Source organism: Polypterus senegalus, chromosome 8 (assembly GCF_016835505.1).
Source record: "Polypterus senegalus isolate Bchr_013 chromosome 8, ASM1683550v1, whole genome shotgun sequence".
NCBI lineage: Eukaryota > Metazoa > Chordata > Cladistia > Polypteriformes > Polypteridae > Polypterus > Polypterus senegalus.
In genome coordinates, this window is record NC_053161.1 from 137,539,753 (window position 1) to 137,564,288 (window position 24,536).

The 24,536-nt window shown below is 38.5% G+C and overlaps 1 protein-coding gene across 2 annotated transcripts in view; it reads left to right on the plus strand.

Moving 5' to 3' along the window:
• Positions 1-24,536, plus strand: part of stab2 (stabilin 2) — a 247,856-nt gene that overhangs the window by 13,595 nt on the left and 209,725 nt on the right. The window contains exons 2-3 of one of the 2 annotated variants that reach the window (XM_039761804.1): positions 11,974-12,104; positions 16,121-16,236. In XM_039761804.1, coding sequence (XP_039617738.1) covers positions 11,974-12,104; positions 16,121-16,236 — 247 coding nt within the window. The remainder of the gene's footprint in view (positions 1-11,973; positions 12,105-16,120; positions 16,237-24,536) is intronic. The other variant, XM_039761805.1, reaches the window with a different exon arrangement.

Here is a 24,536-nt window from a genome sequence, read left to right on the forward strand (position 1 = left end):
TCTGCATAATGACTCACTGAGATTGTGACAGCCAAGTCAGAAGGTTTCCTTCTTTTTAAATTTTCTTCCATTTTAATTATTCTGGTGTGTGTTCACACCACCGTGTGTGTATATATATTTTATATTTCTATCTATTTATGTAGATATTTATTTAAAGAGTAAAATGTTCTATCTATGTTCTAGTTCCTGTGAGGCACTGCTTTTCAAACACTTCTAAAAGAAAGGGGTCAATTTCAAATAATTAAACTGCTATGATTCTGTTTTTTCTTTAATTTTTTTTATGCATTATTTAGAATTTATTTTATTTTCATTGTCTTTCTTTGAGGGGTTTTAAGGTTTATTCTGTTTTCAAATAGTTAAAACGAAGGCATTTTTGGCTTAATTTGTGTTCTGTAGCTAACCACATTGCTATGTAGTGTCTATGATGTCACCATAATGAGGATTCAAATGTTTGGGTCATACACTTCATGGTTCAGAAATTGTGGATAAACTTTATACATGTTTTTTATTCTTCTTGGATTCATAAATTTATCCAAGGATATTCTGACTGTGTCTTTGTGTAGTGATTTGTCTGCGATGAAACACTGTTATAATTTAGCTGGCAACTTTTCAAAGACAAACAAATCCATTCATTATGTCTATTTTTTATTTAAAAGGGTTTTTAATAATGTGGAAAATGAATTACATTCTCCCATGATGGCGTGTTGTTTTCTTGAGGGCGACATTTTTGCAGATGGCTGCTACGCACTTACCAGGTCAGATAATTCAGAGTTTGCAGTACTTGGTGTCATCATCATGACTGTTTCCAGTTAGTATGTGTATTCCCCCCAGTCTGAGATTTCAGATTCCTCTAAAACAAAACACTCACATATTTAGTGATCACTCCTACTAGCATATTCTGGTTATGAATTCCTCTTCCATTCTTTCATTTCTGTTATTACATGTTCCCTTTTGGCTATGAAATCCTGCACTGTATCCTAGCTTCAGTCTGTGATTCATGTCCTGAGCTTTGTTTATTTATTACGCGTCTCCATGGTTTCGACCTTTGACTTGTTATTTTGACTTTGCATCTTCCCCTGATTCCCTTTTCATTTCAAACTGCTGCTGCCCACTGCAGGCAGTACAGATACAACTCACTCACGGCGTAGCTCATTTTGTGACTTATATTTCATCTCCCTGTGCCTATTTAAAATTTCACCTGCCTTTTCCTCAGAAGGCAATGCACGCTGCCTCTATAATTACTTAGTCATTTTTCTTTGGCAATTAAGCAATTCTGCTAAACTAATTGAGACCCATAATACATTTAGCAAACTACATAACTGAACAAGAAACAGAACAGAGAAAGGAAAATAATTCTTCAGAATTAACAACCGTTCAATAGTAAATAGATATTTCTATGAACAAAACTTGATTAACACTTTTACTGGAGGGAAGGAAAAGAATACAAATGAATGGATCCAACACTGGAACGGATTAACAAAATCCAAATGGGTGAAGCAAGAAACACCTTTACAATATCTTCAAATGATAGCAAAATCACAAATGAAGAGCTGGTTGCTCCCTTACACCCATTCCTGCTGGGAAAGGCTCCAGTTTTTCATGATCCTATAATGGAAACATTTTAAAAATGAATGGATGAATAAATATTAAAGCTATTGTTTTGGTATGCATTTCTTTATAGTTCTACAGTTGTTGATTTATTATTGTACACGACATTGAAAAATGTGAAATAATATGCAACAAGAAAGACAAGAACAAAAAAAAACACTCAACATCCAGCCTGGAATCTGGCTGCCTCCGTTCTCTCCTTGAGACTACACCAGCAAGCATGATCTCTGGCCCATACTCATAGAGACAGTAAAATCTGAATGTGTACAGAATGCAGTTTCTAGCTTACAAGCTCATGCTCTTTATTTTTTCACAAAGTTAAACATACTGCCTGCATGAAGCTGTAGCTGCTATTAGAGGTGTAGCACAGAACTCTCTCTCTCTCTCTCTCTCTGTGGGACCCTTCTTCTTCATTCATGTCTCTCACATGTCATTTTCATTCCAGGTTTCGAGGGCCCGCAACACAGTGGGTCCTGGGTAATCATTACTCTAAAACTACGACGCCCATGGTTGCTATGATCACACCGTTCAGATGTACAATTTTCTACTAACCTTCCATTGCCTTTGTGACACTTTTTTGGGCAACTATCTCAGAAAGCGACCATGAGGCTCTGTCAGTCACAACATTTTAATATTCCATGAAGCACCAACTCCTCCTGTAGATGTACTGTTTTGTGCTGTTCCTTCATTCATTTTATTTTATTTATAACTAAAAATTGTATAGGTTCCTTGTAGTGGCTAAACATTTCTTGTGTGACATGAATTATCTAATACCAGTAATTGCGCACTGCACGAATACACTTGACTTGAGCATTCCTAGTTTCCATACTCTTTCTCTGTGCGTTTAGCATTCATTTGCTGAGAGGTTGATGCACTTGCTGCTTCCTGAGCAGCTCTTCTTTTCTCCACCCTAGCGGCCCACTTCTTCTCTTCTTTAGTCGGCATCTCTTTGCGTTAAAACTGATTAAGTCAGTGTTTGTGTTTCAATTACTTAGTATGTTTTCCTTAATTTTTCACTTAAGCTGGCACTTAAGCCTTCAATGTGCCTCAAGAATGATTTTTTTTTTTATTTATTTATTTATTTATTAATTTTATTACAATCAATACATAGCAATCAAGTTTTACAAAAAAGAATTATGCTAAGAACAGATCGATCCCCACCCTTGAGAGAGAGAGCAAGCCAAACGGTGTAAAATTTAAGGCTTTTAAAAATACCTAAATCAACAAATTCTCTGTGCTTTATAAAATCATTTCAAAATATTACTGATTAGATCCTGCCATGTTTTGAAAAAAGTCTGCACAGATCCTCTAACTGAGTATTTGATTTTTCCAATTTTAAATAATATAACACATCAGTTTCCCACTGACTTAAAGAGGAGAGTTTGGGTTCTTCCAGTTTATCAGAATAAGTCTGCGTGCCAACAGTGTAGTGAATGCAATCACAATTTGTTTGTCTTTCTCCACTTTAAGACCCTCTGGAAGAACCCCAAACACAGCTGTTAATGGGTTAGGAGGGATTGTGAGTCCAAGACTGTCTGAGAGGTAATTAAAATTTTTGTCCAGAATAATGTTAATTTGGTGCAGGCCCAGAACATGTGACCTAGTGAGGCTGGGGCTTGGTTGCAGCGTTCACAGGTTGGATCATGCCCTGGAAACATTTTGGAGAGTTTTAGTCGAGACAGATGTGCTCGATATATAATTTTGAGTTGTATAATTGTATGCTTTGCGCATATGGAGCTTGAGTGAATTCTCTGCATTGCTACTTTCCACTCCTTTTCTGATATATTAATTGAGAGGTCATTTTCCCAGTGTCCTCTTGGATCTTTGAAAGGAAGGGATTGTAAAAGGATTTTATATATTGTAGAGATGGAGTCTAACTCCTTGAAATTGAGCAATAATTTTTCCAGCGTGGATGAGGGTGCAAGATGAGGAAAATCTGGAAGGTTCTGTTTAACAAAGTTCCTGATTTGAAGATAGTGAAAGAAATTTGTAGCTGGAATGTTAAATTTGGAATGTAATTGTTCATAGGATGCAAAGGCGTTGTCTATATAAAGATCTCTAAGCAAGTTAATTCCAAATTTTTCCAGATATTAAAACTGCATATGTTTGTGAGGGTTGAAAGAGGTGGTTCTTTTGCAGGGTGCCACAGAAAGAAGCTTCTCCGTCTTAAAATGCTTTCTACATTGGTTCCAGATTCTAAGTGAGTGGAGCACAATTGGGTTATTAGTGTATTGCCGATAACGTGTGTTTATTGGAGCACAAAGCAAGGAATACAAAGAAGTACTGCAGGATTTTACTTCTATTGCGGTCCATGCCTGTGTATGTTCTTCTATTTGTGTCCAGGTTCTTATCGACTGTATATTTGCCCCCAGTAATAAAACTGGAAGTTAGGTAGAGCCATGCCGCCTTCTGCCTTTTGTCTTTGTAGGGTCGCTCTTTTGATGCGTGGATGTTTAGAATTCCAAATAAATGAGGTTATTGTTGAATCTAATTGCTTAAAGAACGATTTATTAATGTATATTGGTATGTTTTGAAATAAAAAGGAGCTTAGGAAGAATATTCATCTTAACAGTGTTAATTCTTCCAGCTAGTGTGAGATGAAGGGTTGACCATCTATGCAAGTCTTGTTTAATTTTTTCCATGCAGACGACGAAATTTTGTTGATAAAGAGCTTTATGTTTACTTGTGATGTTTACCCCGAGGTATTTAAACTGTTCTGCAATGATAAAAGGAAGGGTGTCTAATCTAATATTATATGCTTGCGAATTCACGGAAAGAGTACACTTTTATTCAGATTAATTCTGAGACCAGAGAGCTTTTGAAATTCTGTGAGTGCTGCTAAGACTGCAGGCACAGAATTTTCTGGGTCCGATATATACAGTACCATGTCATCTGCATATAATGAGATTTTCTGTTCCAGTCCTTCTCTGCTAATCCCCTTTATCTGATCAGTATTTCGACAATGTATTGCCAGTGGTTCAATGGCAATTGCAAACAGCAGTGGTGACAAAGGGCATCCTTGTCTTGTGCCACGTTCTAGTTTAAAGTAGTCTGAGCAAATGTTATTGATGCAAACTGAAGCTTCTGGGTTAGTATACAGTAATTTAATCCATGCACAAATGTTGGGCCAAACCCAAACTTCTCCAAAATAGTAAAAGGTATTTCCATTCAATCATGTCGAATGCTTTTCTGCATCCAATGATAATAATATTTCTGGGGTGTTTGATTTAGTTGGTGAGTATATTACATTAAACAGGCGTCGAAGATTTGAAGATAAGTGTCGGCCCCTAATAAATCCAGTTTGGTCTTGTGATATTACTGAGGGAGCACTTTCTCCATCCTTCTAGCTATGATTTTAGAGAGTATTTTAACGTCGTTATTCAGAAGTGAAATTGGTCTGTATGATGCACATTGTAATAAGTCCTTATTTTGTTTTGGAAGACAGTGATTAGTGCTTGGCGAAAGGTTTGTGGAAGAGATTGGTTATCTCTGGCTTCTGTAAATGTTGCTAATAGGAGGGGAGCTAGCTGAGCGGAGAATTTCTTGTAAAACTCTGCAGGGTAGCCGTCAGGGCCTGCTGCTTTTCCACCTTGGAGTGACTTTATAGCATCCAGTAATTCTGATAATGACAGAGGTTTATCGAGCTCCTCCACACTAATAGCGTCAATTTGTGGTATCTGTAATTTATCCAGAAATGCATTAGATTGTATATTGTCTTCTTTAAACTCAGTAGTATATAGGGATTTATAGTAGTCTCTAAAAGTGTACATTATATTTTTGTGTTCGATGATTTTATCTCCGTTAGTGTTAGTAATTACGAGATTGCGTTGCATATCTTGCTTGTGAATTTGTTGCTAAAAGCTTATTAGCTTTCTCTCCATGTTCATAATAATGATGTCTGGATTTGTAAATTAGTTGTTCGGTTTCTTTAGTTGTCAAGAGGTTTAATTCTGAATGTAGAGCCTGCCTCCTCTTATGTAGAGTCTCGCTTGGTAGTCTGGCATGTTCTTCATCTATTTTAGTAATTTCGCTTTTTATCTCTGCTACTTTCTTCGCTCGGATTTATTTCTGTGGGAAAGATATGAGATAATCTGTCCTCTTAAGAAGGCCTTAAGAGTTTCCCAGAGTATTCCTGCAGAGATCTCAGGGGATGTATTTGTCTCTAGAAAGAATTCAATTTGTTTGGATATAAATTCAGTACAATTCTCGTCAGCTAATAGAAGCGGATTGAGACGCCATCTGCGGGGTGAGTGTATGGGGCTTAGTAATTTCAGCTCCAAGATCATCGGAGCATGGTCTGAAATAACAATAGCATCGTATTTACAAGATTTAATCTTAGGCAAGAAGTTATTATCTATAAAGAAGTAATCAATCCTTGAGTAGCAATGATGTACTGGTGAGTAGAAAGAATATGTTCTTGAATTTGGGTTTAAAAACCTCCAGGGATCTGATAAGTTGTGATCAGTTATAAACTTTGTAATTATCTTTGCGGTGTTAGTTGCCGTTCCCCCTGTGGAGGAAGTCTTATCTAAAAGTGGATTTAGAACACAATTAAAGTCCCCAGCCATTATAAGTTTATGAGTGTTCAGATTGGGAATGGATGCAAATAAATTTTGTATAAATTCCTTATCATCAACATTAGGTGCATAAACATTTATCAAAATCATTTTACAGTTAGATGATTGATTGAATGATTTAAGAAAGGAAGAGGTAGGGGAAGTGATGGTGAAGATGGTAGAGATGGCGATAGCTCTGCTGGCCGCTGCTGAAACTTAATTCTGCAATAAAAAAAAAATAAAAAGCGGAATATCCTTGGAGGTCAATTATCACCCAGAAAGCGGACAGTAGATATCACATAGTATATGTGTACCAAATTTCAGGTCAATAGTTCAAATGGTTTGCGATTTAAAATCTTAGACAGACAAACAAACAGCCACGGTAGCGTATTATATATAAAGATTGCATTTACAAAAGAACATAATAATATAGCAAATTGGACAAATGAGAGGAGACTATTCAGTCCATCAGTCCTGTTTGTTTAGTTAATAGCTAAACTGACCCATTATCTCAACCAGAATCTTCTTAAAGGTTGTCAAGGTTTTGGCTACAGCTACATGTCTCGATAGTTTGTTCTAGATTCCCACAACTGTTTGCTTAAAGAAGTACTTCCTGGCTTCAGTCTTAAATGTACTTCCCTTTAATTTCCCCTTAATGTTTTCAAGTATGTGCTTATCCCTTTCTTCTGCTTGATCTAATTTATCAATGCCTTAGAGGGCATAGGCTTCTTCTTTTCTGACCTTGCAAGCACTTTGACATTTTCTAAGGAGAGACTTGCCTGTTCATCTACTGTTGTTATCCTGAGGTTCTTGGTGACTACCAGCAGCATCTTTTGGTCAACTCTCGAATTTGATGGGATGGCCTGGCCAGTGGTGATTGTAACAATTGTCCTGTGCCACAAGGAAGCCAATACTGTGTCTTAGCCTGCTGCCCTGTGTAGTGTGTGCAGCACAGTACACTGAATGCTGTAACTCTCTCTTTTGATCGGGTAACAACTTTTTCTAAATATTGAAACCAAATTTAAATTACAACACACAGGCTGCACCTGGAATCCAATATAATTAGAGAGCAAACTTGGGACTAAAGCTCCATTTATTTGAACAATTTATCTGTTAGCTTAAAGCTGAAAGTTTAGATGTTCTGCACATGCACCAACTGTGGCCATCACCACTTCTACCAGTACTTAAAATGATGCAATGATGTGCAATTAAAAAAATGTATACAAAACATGCCTGCTCAAATTTAAAATAGATTTGTACAATTAACTCTTAACAGATATCCCTTAAATATGTCTGCCTTGACACTTCTCTATATGAAAAAACATTCGGGTGTAGGGCTGCGAGAATTATGAAAGGCAAAATTATTTCACTTCATGCCATCATGACCACAAAACCATGACAGGCAGATTTGCTTTATGTACAATAAAATTAAATTACACATCCATTTCCAAGGTTGCCATATGTAGTTATATTGTGTTGTTTTTCTTTTTATTCACTGAAAATTGCTTGCTGTCAAATTTAAAACATGACATATATGCTCAATCACGCTTAATGCAGTTCTGGTCACAGACAGCTGGAGCCCATTCTGATTACACTGAAAGCAAGGCAGGAAGTGTCCCTGGATGTGCCAGTCCAATGCAATGCCCAGTCATGCACACTGAGACAAGATGGAATTGGCAGTTAGCCTAACCTGAGTGTCTTTGATTTTGGATGTGCGAGGAAAACGCACTCTGAAAAGGGAAGAATGAGCAAACTAGACTGAGTGCAAACCCATAACGTTGTGTGAAACATGCTATATAGAGTGAAACTGTTTCATTTTATACTTGGTTCCATCTATATATTTTAGCTCCAATCAGAACAATGAGATCCAAAGCTAAAACTAGTAATTTCATGTATTGCGGTGCATATTACTATCCAGTATTTAGCTTCCCTCCTTGTTTGTTTCTAAGCCATTTTTATAGTTAGTTTGCATCAGACATTGGAATTAGTTAGGTGGCTCAACATTCTTTTCCTCAAGACCTTCCTTTCAGTGTGCCAACTGTTGCTTTCTCATGAATCTGGCTATACAATTACTGCTTTACACCAAAAAAGAAGACAGAAGTGGGACCACAGGTGACCAACAGGCATATTGTAACTTGGTCAAAATGAGCTGGAACCAGCTCTTCAAACTTATTCAAATACACATTATATTGCATTAGCTTGAAACTCAAAATTTGTGTGCCATCCAGTGTAGTGCCCCATGTTGCCAATTTCTGGATTAGCTGCTTCCTTACATTAGATTAAAAATACTCAAAAATGAATATATTGAATAAAGTTGGGAAATACAGTGGATTCAAAATGTATTCAGATCATTTCATTTTCAGAAAGGTTTACAGATTTAAAAAAAAAATAAAAAACATTCAGACTCTGTGTTGGGGCCCTCCAAATTGTTGTCAGGTCCATCCTGTTTGATGTATTTATCATTGAGATGTATCTACAACGTCATTGGAGTCCACCTGTGGGAAGATGAATTTACTGGACAATGTTTAGAAACACACACGTACTCGTATATAGAATGTCCCACAATTCACAGTTCATGTCAAGGCAAAAATCAAGCCAAGAAGTCCAAGAAATTCTCTGTAGACCTCCCTCAATGAGGACAAGGGTATAAAACCATTTCTAAAGCTTTGACTGTTCCCAAGAGCACAGTGCTCTGATTTAATTGTTAAATGATAGATGTTTGGAATCACTGGGCACTACCTAGAGGTGGTTGTCTAGTCAAACTGAGTAACTGGCCAAGAAGGACCTCAGTCAGGGAGGTGACCAAGAGTCACTCTAACATAGTTTCAGAAATCCTCTGCTGAGATGGGACAACCTGTTGAAAGGACAACCACCTCAGTGAAACTCTCTCGATCCTGCAGTTACAGTGGCTAGTTGAGAGCCAATCTTGAGTAAAAGGCAAATGACAGTTAAAGAACCATGAGAGCATGAGGATCAAATTTCAACTCTTTGTGCAGAAATCCAAGCACTATATCTGGCAAAGACCAAGCACTGCTCATCACTTGCCTTGAGGAAAACTTGCTCCAAAGTGCGCACAACCTTAGACTTGGGGGAAGGTTCACCTCTCAGCATGACAATGACCCGAAGCGTACAGCCAAGACAGCACTGTGTCTTCAGGACAAGTCTCCAACTGTGCTTGAGTGGCACAGCCAACATCTGAGAACATCTGTGGAGCAACTTGAAAATGACAGTTTGCAGACACTTCCCATCCAATTTAATAGAGCTGGAGAGGATCTGCCAGAGGATCTGAAAAGCAGAATAGAATAAACTGCCAAAACCCAGGTGTATAAATCTTGTAGATACTTACCCAAGAAGATTCAAAGCTGTAATTGCTGCCAAAGGGGCTTCTACAAAATAATGAATCAAGGGCCTGATTACTTATAAGAATAAGAGGTTTCAGTTTTTGATTTTTAATAAATTGTCAGAACCTTTCTGAAAACATATTTTCACTTCATCATTATGTATTGAGTGTAGATTGATGGAAAACACAATAAATTATATGGAAAGTTTACACCAAATTGTAAATCTGCATCATGACAACATAAAGGACGAGTTACAGCACGTGAAAGTGCAATGTCAGTTTATAAAGTATCTTTCAATAGTAAACACCATCCCAAGTAAAGCATTTAATATTTAAAGATGTTAAAATTGAAGCACAAGTGGGTTAATTGTCTTATGTTGCGCAAGACACTGAAATGAAGGTAAAGTTTGAATCTTCGGCTTTCTAGTTAGGTCCTTTAGAGGCTCAAGGCTTCTCTGTTACTGATGTTTCATTAGTCTATTTTAGTAAGTGCATTTTATATCCCCAGATTATTACACCTGAAGATTACTATAGGTGAGGCCAGAAAACATGGTTACCTATAAGGGAGGCTGGCTCTGTGCTAGGAGTCAGAGTGGAGGAAGTGACTGAAAGGAGGAAACTTAAGAAACTACTAGTCATCACAAACTATGATATTTTCTGTACACCATTCTGACCAAAAAGAGCAGCTCATTCACCCGTAGAATGATCCAGAGAACACCACAGAGGATCATTGTGTCAGGATCCATTACACCGTGTAATCAGTTCCTTACCACTGGGGTGATGTTAACATTTTATTCTCTGAATAGTGTTATAGCTTGCATTCTATATTGACCTGAACCTCTGCTTCTTTTTTGTTGCAATGTACTGTGTTCATTTAGTTGCTATCTATCTATCTATCTATCTATCTATCTATCTATCTATCTATCTATCTATCTATCTATCTATCTATCTATCTATCTATCTATCTATCTATTAGATAACATCACTCATGAAACTATTTTGCCTCCAGAAATCTGAGCTGTGGTCATTTTCTGTGTGTAATTTTTCATTTTGTCTTTTGGTTTATAGTAAAGATATGCCTGCTGGATTAATTGGAAATAGAAGTAAGCTTGGTAAATTGCCTGGTAAAATTGCCCTGCTTCGGAATTCAGTCCTACCCAGGACTGGCTCCAGATATAAGGCTGGCGCTGCAGAGATGGTCTTAGATAGATAGTGTGGACGCGGCCCGGGTACAGACAGGCAGACATGTTGTTAAATCACCACCACACATTTATTTACACTATTTACAGAATAAAGTCAGTGCACACTCAAATCCCCACAAAGTCCTGGCCACTCACTTCTGCTTTGTCCTGCTTTCACCCGACTCCAGCCTCGAATGAAGGGAGACGGCCCCTTTTATTTCATCCTGGAAGGGCTCCAGGTGTTTCCCGGCACTCCTCCCTGGACACGCCCCAGTATGGCGGAAGTGCTGGCTGTTCTTCCGGAAGCTCTCCGGGTGTCCCTGCTCCTCTTCTCCCCAACACTTTCTGGTGTGGTGGAAGTGCTGAGGTCCAGGGTTCCCAAGGCATTGGGGCACTCCCTGGCGGCCCCCAAAGCAACCAGGGTGGCGGCCCCCACGTGATCCAGGGCGGGCATTGACCCTCTTCTGGTCCCTCAAGGCGTTCCGGCCGGGTCGTTGCCCCTGGCATCCCTGACATTACATAGATAGATAGATAGATAGATAGATAGATAGATAGATAGATAGATAGATAGATAGATAGATAGATAGATAGATAGATAGATAGATACTTTATTAATCCCAAGGGGAAATTCACAAAAAAAAATCATTTATCTTTGTGCCTGCTCGGCTGCCCCGATATCGTCTTCTTACCTCGTCAGGTAAATAGGGAACCACACCGGCGTGGGCATTTCTTCTCAGTGCTTTAAGTTGACTATTTGAATAGGCGAGTCTCAGCGTGTAAAAATCCATGTCAAGTAGTAAAAGTAGTAAAAAGTGTCCAGGGAGCGATTCCACATAAAAGAAAGTGGTAGCAGTGATCAGTGAAATAGAGAAAAATAGAAAAAAAAAGGTAAAAAGATAGTCATACACAGAGCTGCTGGAATGGCTGCCACTCGCTGTGGCGCCGGAAATGAAATTTTTTCTTTAGCTCCCTATTGAATGAATTCATATACAAATACAGGTCATGAGCATTGGGGTGTACATTGGGGGTGCATTGGTGTGACTCCCTTACTATACACTGGTGTCTTATCTACGTCTGGTTCCTGTCTTTTGAGTCGGGTGTTCCCTGCATTCTTGTATTTGAAAACAGGGTCCAAACAGCACAAGGCTTGCTATCATTTTACCTTAAGAAATTGCTAAATTGATTAGCTGAATGATGGAAATGGTTACCCTGTAGGCAAATAAAGTTAGAATTGTTTAAATGTAAACATTGTGTCTAAAATTAATTTCCTCTGATTTTTTTTCCTTAGCAGAACAGATGTGACAAAACAGTTACCATAACAACAAAGACGAATTGCAAATCCTGTATTTTAAATAATGAGATCAGTTGTCCTCCTGGGTACCATAAACTGACGAAAGAATCTGGGAATAGAGACTGCAGGTAAGGGCCAATTCACTTGTGCTTTACTTTAACTTCTGGAATCTGTATCTCAGCAAAAAAAATTAGATTGTTGTTCCAGTGCTACTCATAAAGAATGTTTTGAAAGGTGCTATAAAAAAGAAGTAACTTTTGGCTTCCTGACAAAAGGGGAGGCAGTCATCACATGGATGAGTGATGCAAGGCAGTTACTGCTTATAACTGAGTAAGGTCGGCTAATTTAAGTTTTAGTTATTTGTAAACCTGTAAACCTCAGTTATTTCCTCTGAACAATTTTCATAGTCACAGGATGAAAAGGCTATCCTGGATTTCCCCCTTTCCCCACACTTGTCCGGTGGATAACCAAACATTCCATGGCCAGCAGGAATCTGTCCATCCGCCAGTGAATCTCCTACTAGTAGCCCATGCCAGGTACCCCTCCAGTAAGACTCTTAAAGAGTCACTGTTCTAGTCACTGTTCCAGGGCCTCACACTTACAAACTTCAAAGCCTGTTGCAAAGATCAAGCCCAGGAATCCATCATAGAAACACTATTTTTGTCACTTATTTTCCTGATTTTCTCCTTTCATCACAGTCTACAGTTTATGAAGTAAGGTTTTTCATCTATGAACAATGGACATGATAATAATTTAATAAAACACTGCTTTCACTTGTGCTACTATGGTCAGGTAGAGCAGTTGCTGTGCCAATCTGTTGATCAATGGCTATGATCAACAGACCTACAGAAATAGTCATTGAAAATGCCTCACTATCACTGCTCTCGTGTTTATTTAAGGGGGTTGTTGTTATTTGTCTGTATTGTTTGTTATACTATTTCTTGAGATTCTATAAAATGTTTAATTTCCCAATGGGACAAATAAAGCAAGCCTCACTACTTAAGACTTTCAACTGTTGGTCCATTCTCCACCACTTTCATTCTATATTCTCACCTTTAATGTCCATAAGGACTGCTAGCAGGTGTCCAGGGTGTAATTCTAAAATAATAAAAAAATTCTTTATCAAAAATGATGCAAGTAAGTAAGGGTGGTTGACCCAATTACAGCACGATACTCAAACAAACAGCTACCATGTCGAATGCTGACCTACTCAGAAGTGGATTGCTCATGGTATCTGGGGGATCACTGTTGGAAAACAGAGTCTGTTTCTGCCCACCCAGAGACACCAAATAAATATAGGAAATGTGTGTATTGATGTGAGAAGAATTAGATAGATAGATAGATAGATAGATAGATAGATAGATAGATAGATAGATAGATAGATAGATAGATAGATAGATAGATAGACCCTACATGGAACAGTCATTGTCTTTGGTTAATACCATTTGTACAGTAGAGCACAATGTTATTATACGTCACTGTGTATGTATTTCAAACATACTTGTAGATATTTTAACATTTTCATAAAGTAATAAACATAATTTTCCTGTAAAGCAATACTTTAAAAAGTATAAGCAAATTATAATAAGGTTAATCAGCTAGGTAAAAGAAATGCTATGTATATCATGGGTTCAATTTGTGCTTGCTGTGGTAGTCATGCTACGCTATTGCTGCCAATAAAGAAATACCCACATGCATTCAAATATAACAAACTTTGCACAAAACAGCTTGCACGAGTACAAGTCAATCTGAGCAATCCTAGCACCTCAGTAAGGCTCAGAGTCATTCTCTCGCTCTCTTGTTCACTCCCTCGTGATTGGATAGCATTTGACCATTTTTAAAAATAGGCCTACATTCACTTATGATCAGGTCAATCAGACAGAGGTGTCAAGAAATGAATAGCAATAACCTATGCTACTGACGAACAATGCACCCTCAACCATGTGGGTCATCCTCTCAATGCAATCACTTTTTAAGCAAGATGCAGACACTGGTGGCACATTAACTTTCATACTATGCAGTAAAAGTTCACATATCACATATTCCTAAACAAGCATTATTAACAGATATGAATAGGCCTAAAGACAGCAGACCTGTGATCTGAGATAAACTAAACTGAGGTTATGTGCATATAAAATACAGCAATGGATCTGTCCTCTGAATATAATGTACCTTCAACCTCCCCAGAAATGAACAACAGCTCTTATTCTTTGTTGCCTACATAAACGGGTGCAGTGAATTTAACAAAAGGATTAAAACAGCAACATTTATTCATACCAGTTTGGACCTGCATCGCAGTAAATAAAGGTGTTTTCACACCTAGCTTGTCCTAGAGGAGTTCATTTACGTAGGTAGATGTGAAAATGCCAATAACACAACTGGAGAGTAAATATGTGAAATGAAACAATACGTCTACTGTCTAAACAAATTTAAAGCACTTTATTTCACACCCACAGCAGGGCTTGACATATTCAGTACAGTTGCCTTGTTGATACACATCCCTTCTGTAATGTGTGAAATGGCTCATAATTTTCATGTACCTTTCTAGTTATCAGTTAATAAGTGACCTGTGTTTGGCAAACAAACCACATACGTATTGCAAATGTAGTGACGCACAAACGCAGCTATTATTGACTGAAATGGACGGACTGGCATCCCAGCCAGGAAGGACTACCTTCCCATTGTCTAGCTTGGAGGCCAACATAATGAACTGTACAGAAGGGAAGAGCAACAGCACTGGCATCCCAGGAGCAGTCGATGGGAATCACATGGCTAGCTGGGATACCAAAGGACAAAATGGATGGAGCATTCCGACCAGGATAAATAATGAACTCTTACCACATACACTATATGGGAAAACAGGAGACTGCCTCTCACATGCAGGTTGTTCCCTCATACATTGGGTGGCAGCATCCTTTATGGAAAACTCTGCTATGGATGCATGCAGGGCACCATGGGAGTTGTGTTCACATTAGCCTGCCCTGTTGGGTTGTATGGGACCACCAGGGGGAGTTGTGAAAAAATGAAGGCACAGGTTCCGCCTGACCCAGAAGTGCTTTCTGGACACAAGCAGTTGGGCCTGGAAGTTGGGCCTTAAAAGGAAGCCCTCCACTTCACGTGGGGAGTCGGAATTGGAAGTGGAGATGGACAACACTTGCCTGGGAGGAGTGGAAGAGAGAAGCAGAAAAAAGGATTGTGTAGTCTGAAATGAAGCCTGTTGAAGGTACACTGTTTAATAAATACTTGTTCAGAACATGGCCCTACAAGCCACATGACTCTACTTGATTTTTTATTTTTCCCAGAAAAAAGATATTTCTGCCCAATGAAAGAAGTTCATGACATGCTCACAGGGTGTATATTGTTAATTCTGGTTTGCTTGAAAGTGTTCTGTGTGAAACCCAACTGAACTGACTAGAGATTGAAACAAAGTAATCATCTGTGGATTCATCACAAAGCAGACAAGAATAATAAGCTACTATATGAGTGTGAAAACACCTTTAAGCAAATGGAGCTCACATACGTTTGTGCAACAGCCAACAGGATAAACTGCAAACACTTTTTACCTGCTGTCATAGCACTGTGTCTTCTTATGGCTTCATACCATATCCTCTGATTCTCTTGGATTGCTGTTATGACTAAACTTAAACCACAAAAGGTGGAAAAGGTGAAAAAAAATCCAATTATGTTTCCATTTCTAAAAAAGTTTTGCAAGCCATTTAGTTTGAAGCTAAAGTGCATTTTCTGAGGTGTAATAATCCAGTCACTCAAGAATGGAATTCAGGTGGAGACTACAAAGCCATTACTTCCTATCATATGGTGCTGGGGTCCAGACAATCTGTTAATGCAGAATGATGTCCATTATCGTTAGGTTTTATAATATGGCATTGCCTTTTACTATAATAACCCACAGAACAACCTCTTATTTTTTACAGCAGACACATACAAACCCAATGATGATATTACTGTGCGTTTAAATGGCAATGATTGCCCCTTGCGTCAGCCTTAGCCTGACTATTTAATAGTGATAATATTTATTCTTTTAAGTCATACACATAAATGACACTATTAAAAAAATAGTGCCTCAGAGTTTTTTCTGGATTGATAATGACATTTATAATGCTTTTTTTCTTCTTTTTTCCTTTAGATATTTATTAAGTGTGAACAACATATCATTGTCACTTCCTGGCTGCAGCCACCAGTGTGCAAAAGATTTCCTCGACCCTGTTTGCTGTTTCGGATACTGGGGACAAGACTGTTTGGGTGAGTTTCTTGTTAATTAAACGTCTCACATTTAACATTTGGCATGCCTTTAAGCATTGTTACAAGTCTAGTAAAGGTGGAATATAAAAAAAAATTAAACTAGTTTTCCAATTTCTGTAGTTCTTGTCTTAGTCAAGTTTGCAAGGTCTGCCCAGTGCCCATGTGTATGTGTGAAATTTCATTAGGTGCACCCCAAAGACATGTGGAATAGGATAACTGCTGATTCCAAATTGGCCCTATGTGAATATGTGCATGAGAGAACCCTACAATAGAATAATCCTGTGCCCAGGACTGTTTCCTTTTTAAAAAACCTGCCAATAAAGGAAACAGAGAAATGATAAAGAGTTGGGGATCAGCCAGGTACCCCAATTAATCAGAAGAACTGAAAGCAAAAGTAAAAGGTTGTGTGCTATATGTCTTTGAAAGACGTTTTCTCTGTTGTGGAGTTGCATACGCTAAGCAAGTGTGGTCCAATCTCCAGTGTCTTTGCTGCTTAAGTAGTTACCATGGTGGAACAGGCAGAGCATCTGGTGTTATACAAGAAGTGGCATCATGGCCCGTCCCAGGACTCTTCTACTTGTCTGCTAGGAGGTCAGAAGAGGTCATTAGCGATTGCTTTCGCTTTGTCACCGTGGATGGTTGTCTTACCTCTTCCGAGCTGTCCAGATGGCCCCCAAGCACTGGTGTGTGAGGCCTGCTTTGCGACTGATGGGATCAGTTCCATAAGAAAGTTTTGTTAAAATGTACAGATTTATTGAAAACCTTAAATTTTGACTTTACAGCAATATTTTAAACAGTACAACGTATGCAGAAAATGATATATCATCATTGCACATTTTGGAGATAACACTGTCCCAAATGATCCCATTAGAAGAAGAATTAAGTCATAAATTAAGCATCAGACTAAAACAAAGAGCAAAAATCCAGAAAACCTGAACAGCTAGTGATATAAAAAGCAGCACCATACCCTTCTATTACCATACATGGACCAAACAAAATAAATATGCCCTTAAATACATTTGGTGTAAATTAAAACAAATACAGTGGGTACGGAAAGTATTCAGACCCCCTTCAATTTTTCACTCTTTGTTTTATTGCAGCGATTTGTTAAAATCATTTAAATTATTTTTTTTCCTCATTAATGTACACACAGCACCCCATATTGACAGAGAAAAAAAAGAATTTTTGAAATTGTTGCAGATTTATTAAAAAAGAAAAACTGAAATATCACATGGTCCTAAGTATTGAGACCCTTTGCTCAGTATTTAGTAGAAGCACCCTTTTGAGCTAATACACCCATGAGTCTTCTTGGTAAAGATGCAACAAGTTTTTCACACCTGGATTTGGGATCCTCTGCCATTCCTCCTTGTAGATCCTCTCCAGTTCTGTCAGGTTTGATGGTAAACGTTGGTAGACAGCCATTTTTAGGTCTCTCCAGAGATGCTCAATTGGGTTTAAGTCAGGGCTCTGGCTGGGCCATTCAAGAACAGTCACAGAGTTGTTGTGAAGCCACTCCTTCGTTATTTTAGCTGTGTGCTTAGGGTCATTGTCTTGTTGGAAGGTAAATCTTCAGCCCAGTCTGAGGTTCTTAGCACTCTGAAGAAGGTTTTTGTCCAGGATATCCCTGTACTTGGCCATATTCATCTTTCCCTCGATTGCAACCAGTCGTTCTGTCCCTGCAGCTGAAAAACACCCTCACAGCATGATGCTGCCACCGCCATGCTTCACTGTGGGGACTGTATTGGACAAGTGATGAGCAGTGCCTGGTTGTCTCCACAAACTAAGGAGAGGCAAGACACATGACAGCCCGTATGGAGTTTGCTAAAAGACACCTGAAGGACTCTGAGATAGTGAGAAATAAGATTCTCTGGTCTGATGAGACCAAGATAGAACTTTTTGGCCTTAATTCTAAGCGGTATGTGTGGAGACAACCAGGCACTGCTCATCACTTGTCCAATACAGTCCCCACAGTGAAGCATGGCGGTGGCAGCATCATGCTGTGGGGTGTTTTTCAGCAGCAGGGACAGGACGACTGGTTGCATTCGAGGGAAAGATGAATGTGGCCAAGTACAGGGATATCCTGGACAAAAAAATTGAAGGGGGTCTGAATACTTTCCGTACCCAATGTATATACTGTACACCTAAAATACAGTAGAAAATATTAATTTGTTGAAAATGAACACAACATGTTCTAATATTGCTCTGGTCACCTGAATGAAGTGTGCTCAGCCCATTAGGAAGTCATGTAGACAGGATGGAATTTAATGTGCAATTAACATGTCATCTTTCCAGTTAGCGAGATGTTTTAATTTATCTATTAGGCTGATATCTTTACCCAAGGTAGCTTACAACATTTGTGATACAGTTGCTTTCATTTCTTTCTTTTTTTTAAATTGGCCCACTGGGAATTCAAGTGACAATTCAGACCCAAAACCTCAGGGTTTGAAGTCAAAGCCACTACACCACACTGCCAGTCAGTGACATGCAGCTGGCCATTTCCGTAGGCATTAATGCACTCATGGACAGGCTGAATGTATTGTTATATAGTGTTTCTCTATGCAGATAAAAAGTAGTTACACTGATTAACAATATCTAATATATAAAGCAGAGTCTATGTATGTGTGTGTGTGTATGTTTGTTTGTCCGCCATACAAATCTGCACCGGGTGTCCGATCGCCACCAAACTGGGCATGGGGCTCCTTTGTGACCAGGAGAAGGTCATGGGGTATGTTTGGTTTGGAAATATGTTTGTGGTGAACCGCAGGGCACCTTTTCACCGACACAACGTTCAGCACATGTCCCCATAGTTAAGATGGCCAAACGTTGCAACAGAACTTCACCGCTGCACCATCTAGCAGCAGCTTTGGTCCCTGTGCGTCGCTCTTTACCTATGTTTCTTTAAATTGCCATTCTTTAAATTACCAAGAGATGGCAGAAGTGTCCAAGTATGAGAAGGCCGACTGCTTGGATCGGGTGAAGGAGAACTGGCGTATCGATGTAAAACGTGAATGACCCAGTGCGCATGACCGGCTGACACACCCGCATTTCCATGGGTCACACTCCCACACACACTGATAGTGCTGTATTTCATTCGCCAATGTCTGTTATATGCCAGCACGTTTGAACAGAGACTTGACTTAAAAAGACAGCATCCTTCCCCCGCCATTTTCCACACACCCAGTAGCGGTTGTATGTCACTTCTCTCTGTAGTTACCATCGCCAACGTCCGTTAGGTAGCAGCACGGTTCAACACAGATGCTCCTTACTGTGTAATAACACTCGCCTTTGTGTCAAGACTTCCTGTCCAAATATTATTGAAGCATCTATCATGACACGTTGAGCAAGACGTGAAGATGTTTTCATACCAAGAATATCGCTGATTTTGAATGATTTACCCTTTGATTTCAAACTCCAATTTCCTGTTCGTTTGGCTTTTCCTATGTCAATTAATAAGGCTCAAGGGCAATCACTACGAGTTGTAGGCATCAATTTCAAAAATCCATGCTTTTCATACAGTCAACTCTACGTAGCATGGTCTAGAGTGGCCAATCCTCAGAATTTGTTCATTTTCTTACCACAGGCGAAAACAAAAAATATACAGTAGTGTATCCAAAGGCTCTGGAATCAGCACTTATATTAACTATTACAATAAAATGTGAATCAGAAAACTGTTTGTTCTATTTCTATATTCTGTTTCTTTCATTTCGGAATTTATAGATTCCCGGGCAACACTGGGTACTCCTGCTAGTAACAAATAAAAGAACAGCAAACAATCATATAGCATTTACACTAGCACAGCATTCTTAAGGTTTACACATAGCTCATTATTAGAGGAATGAACAGGTTCATTTCTTAACTTTACTTAACAACACAAACATAGATTTTTTACCATATTCCTGAAAATCGACTCATAATGCATTTTAAATTAAGTAAATAACCTCCCTAAAGTCATAAAGGTGTAAACCAGGGATCCTCAGTCACAGTCCTGAAGGGCCACAGCGGCTGCTGGTTTTTGTTCTAACCATTTGCTTAATTAGAAATTCTTGCCAATAATTTAATTTCATGGCTTGTTAGTGCTTTAAATCTGCTATGTCAGGACATTCTCATATCCTGGATTTTCTTCCCCTTTCTAGGGATATCATCCAAATGATTTTAAGGCTAAAATGGATGAGTAATTCTCAGTCCTTCACTTTCCTTCCAAGTATTTAATTAAACCCAACAGTGCATGATAAATACACACAGGTGTAAATGGTAACAAGCTTAACGGAGAAATGCTGGTCTATTTTGTCATTTTCATGTTATTGCTAATTAGGAGCAATTAAAAAACAAGAATACAGCTGTTTAAGACTAAAATAAGCAATAAGGGTTCAGAATCTTAACGAGTGAGACAACTAAAGTGAAGCAGAAGTGTTACTTGAGTAAGAAGTGATTCTTATTAAGCAATTGGGTTGGAGCAAAAACCTGCACCCACTGCGGCCCTCCAGGACCGTGATTGAGGACCCCTGATGTAAACTAAACTTTCTCTATGTATTAACTACTTCCCCTTTTCCCTATTGCTCTGCACTGTGTTATTTTTATACCTGAAGTTCAAGTATATGAATTTTTAAGAGCTTTTCAAATGTGAAGAGTCAAAACTCCAAAGTATATAGAGAGACTATCAAGGGGACAATAAGTGATTTGGAAATTACACAAGTAGAACTACTATGATTAAAAAGGCTGACATGAATTAAATTGACAGGATTTATTCATTTTGTTCAGTGAGGTTATGCTTAATATCAATAAAATCCTTAATATGTATTTTTCAAAAATCACTCCATATTGGAATTTCTAAAAACAGGAAGCTAGCAATTGTTCCATATCATCAAATAGGGTGCCTCTTTATAAACTTCTTCATTAAGAAAACCTAAGAAAAAAATGAATTTAGAACATTTCTTATTTCAGTGTCTTTATATTTAATATCTCCCATACTGTTCTTAAAACTTTACCTCCGCCTTACACATTGTTTGATTTCTTAAATATTAAAAAGAAAGGTCAGCCATTACTTTTTCTGAAATATTCCTCTCTGCTTTTTAGCTTTCCTAGTATCATTTTTAGCTGATGCTCACATGTCTAAATACTTGTATGCCCTATGAATAATGGTCAATTGTCTTGTACGTGTTACTTTCTTTTGCAATTTCTTTCTTAGTTTTGCAATAATCCATTGCAGAATTTTCTTAAATTTCCTAACGCTTTTAATTTTACAAATGAACTTTTCCTGCATTGAATATGGTATAACAAGCACCAAGATGAGAAGGACAGAGCTGCCACAATATTGTGAGGGCATTTTTACTGTTTTACACAAAACAGACAAATAAACTTACCTGCTGCATAGGCCACATGGAATACCTACAAAATGACCAAAACGCAGTGGCACAAATCACAGCAACTCTCCCCTTATTTCCTTCTAAATAATGTCGTTATAAACGGTATCTCATACATACTCCTGCAGATGCATGGCCAACATTTTGCAATCTTCTCTCCAACATGCAGTCTTTCCTGTGGCAAACCAGTCTATTCCACTTTCACTCTCTTAATCTTTGGATCCCCTCTTTAAATACTTTGAAGGGATTCATGACACCTTCTATAACCTGGAGAAAAAAACTGTGTTTTTCAGGAAAGTTTGGTGCTATCCGGGGTAGCTACCCAGCTGTGTTTACACTTTAAGCCTACTTGTCTCTTTCCTGAGTGCATTTATGCTTACAACTTTGCCCCACATATTTGCATCTGGGTTGCAGGAGCATCCGTCTAAGCAAAAGTTCCCAGATCTCTCCTTTCCTTTACCACCTTCTCCAACTCCTCTAGGGCGCTATACCGAAGTGTTCCCAGGCTGGCTTGGAGATATAATCTCTCCAATGTGTCTTGGGTCTTCCATGAAGTCAATTCCCAATTGGACAAGCCCAAAACATTTCCCAAGGTAGGCATTCAAGAGACACTCAAATCAGATGCCCAAACCACCTCAAATGGCTCCTTTTGATGAGGAGAAACAGTGGCTCTACTTTGAGCTCACCCTGAATGTCTGTGCTTCTCACCCTGTCTCTGAGCCCAGATATCCTTTGAAGGAAGCTCATTTCTGTCAATTGTATTTTCAATCTAGCTTTTTCAGTCACCACCAAATACTAGTAGACAGGTGAGAGTAGGTACATAGGTCGACAGGTAAATCAAGACCTTTGTGTTTTGGCTCAGCTCTCTCTTCACCATGACAGTCCGGTACAATCCACATCCATAACTGCTGATGCTGCTCCAAGCCACCTGTTAATCTCTTGGTCTCTTCTTTCCTTACTTAAAAACAAGACCCCAACATACATAAACGACTCAACACCCCCACCCTACCCGGAAAGGACACTCTACCCTTTTCCAGCCGAGAACCATTACCTCAGACTTGGAGGTACTGATTCTCATCCTGACATCTTCACCTGAGGTCATCACTCAATGAAGGCAAAAGGACCACATTATCTGCAAAAACCAGAGATGGGATCCTGAGGCCAATGAACTGGACCTCTTAAACCACTTGGCTGTGAGTAGAAACTATGTCCTTAAAAATTAAGAACAGGATAGGTGACAAAGGGCAACCCTGGCAGAGTCTCCCAACCACTAGGAACTAGCCTAACTTACTGCCAGCAACCCAACAGAAACTCTCTCTCCAGTTGTAAAGGGATTGAATTTAATTTCTAAAATCTAATTTAGCACTTTTAGCATTTGCATTTATGTGCTACCAAAACAGTCTGAAACTGATCACTAGCATCCTAATGGTTCGATTACTACTCTAAAGTTCTACTAAAGTTCTCTACTATCTAAAGTTAATCCTGACTTTTACAGATTAATAAATCAAGACAGCAATGGCATTTTTTGGCATGAAAATTCTTGTGGGGTCACATAGACCTGAGAAAGAGATGGAGTGTGTGTATGTGTATCTGCATACAAGTTTGAGAGAGTATCGAGTACTTAAAGCGAAAAAATCACAACACCAAATTGCCTGCTTAAACTAAATAGAAGCCCCATCTGCCTAATAGCCCATTAGACAGGGGCCTACTGTATAAGTATTCATGTATATTAAAGCTCTCTCCAAACCCACTTGTCAATAGCCTGAAGGGATGCTCTGGTAATATTAGGCATTCTCTGTCGGCTGAGTAAATGAATATCCAATGTAGTAAATCTCTGGACAATTAAGCCAAGTAATTTAGATGCTAACGTTGACATTTGTTAACTGTCAATATTTTAGATGTAGATGGTATACCAGGATGCCAAGCCCAATAGCAGAGAAGAAATAGTTGTAAAGTCCTGCGATACTGTTATACATGAACAAATCGAAAGGAAATGAGTTGATACTGCAGCTGTGTGATGTTTCAGTCTGCAATTCTTCAACACTGTGGGAGAAGAACATTATAAAAAGTAAAAACATGCACAGGGCAAAAGAGCAGGACATTTGAGAAAAACATAACCCTTTGAAACTTTAATAAAAACACTTTTTTCAGTTTAAAGGTTGAGCGCTAGTACAATGAAAACTGTCCCTACATTCTCTCAGCATGTATTAGCTGATGCAAAATATATGGCTCAGGCCTCCTACGCGCCCAAACTGGATTATGCAGGTTTGGTCATGTTATGCCTGTATGTTATATACCAGTATACTGGTTATATACTATGTATCAGTGGTTCTCAATCTGTGGGGCTGGCCGTGTATTAACAAAAAGGGGGGCGTGAAAATGTGAAAAAAGAAAACAAGAATCGAATATATGAAAAATACATCTATTGAAACCAAAACAAATTAACTTAAACTCCATTCTGATACTAGAAAAATAAATATAGATTTAGATAAATGTCAATAAAAGTTAAGTAGGTATAATAAAATATGCATCTACGATATATCATTAATTAATAAAGAACAAATTGGTATTTGTGGGCTCCTTTCAAAAAAAAGTTAGTGGGGACGCGATTAAAACTGTTATGAAAATTCAGGTCGCAAATACTTAAAGGTTGAGAAACATTGCTATGCATTATATGTATACTATATAATACAAATATACAATGTATGCAGACTATACAGTATTATCACATGTGTGGCATGGAAACAAAATTATCATGTATCTATAAAACAGGAATGCTAAAATTACTTACAGTTTACAGAGGAAACTGAGATGTAAGAAGTACAGGAAACAACAGAGTTCAGCTACTTAGCTAAAGAAAGAGAGAACTGTAATTCCTGTGAAGGGACATAGGGCAGAGAACATCCTTATTGTGGACGGAATCATGTAAATGCAGATGGT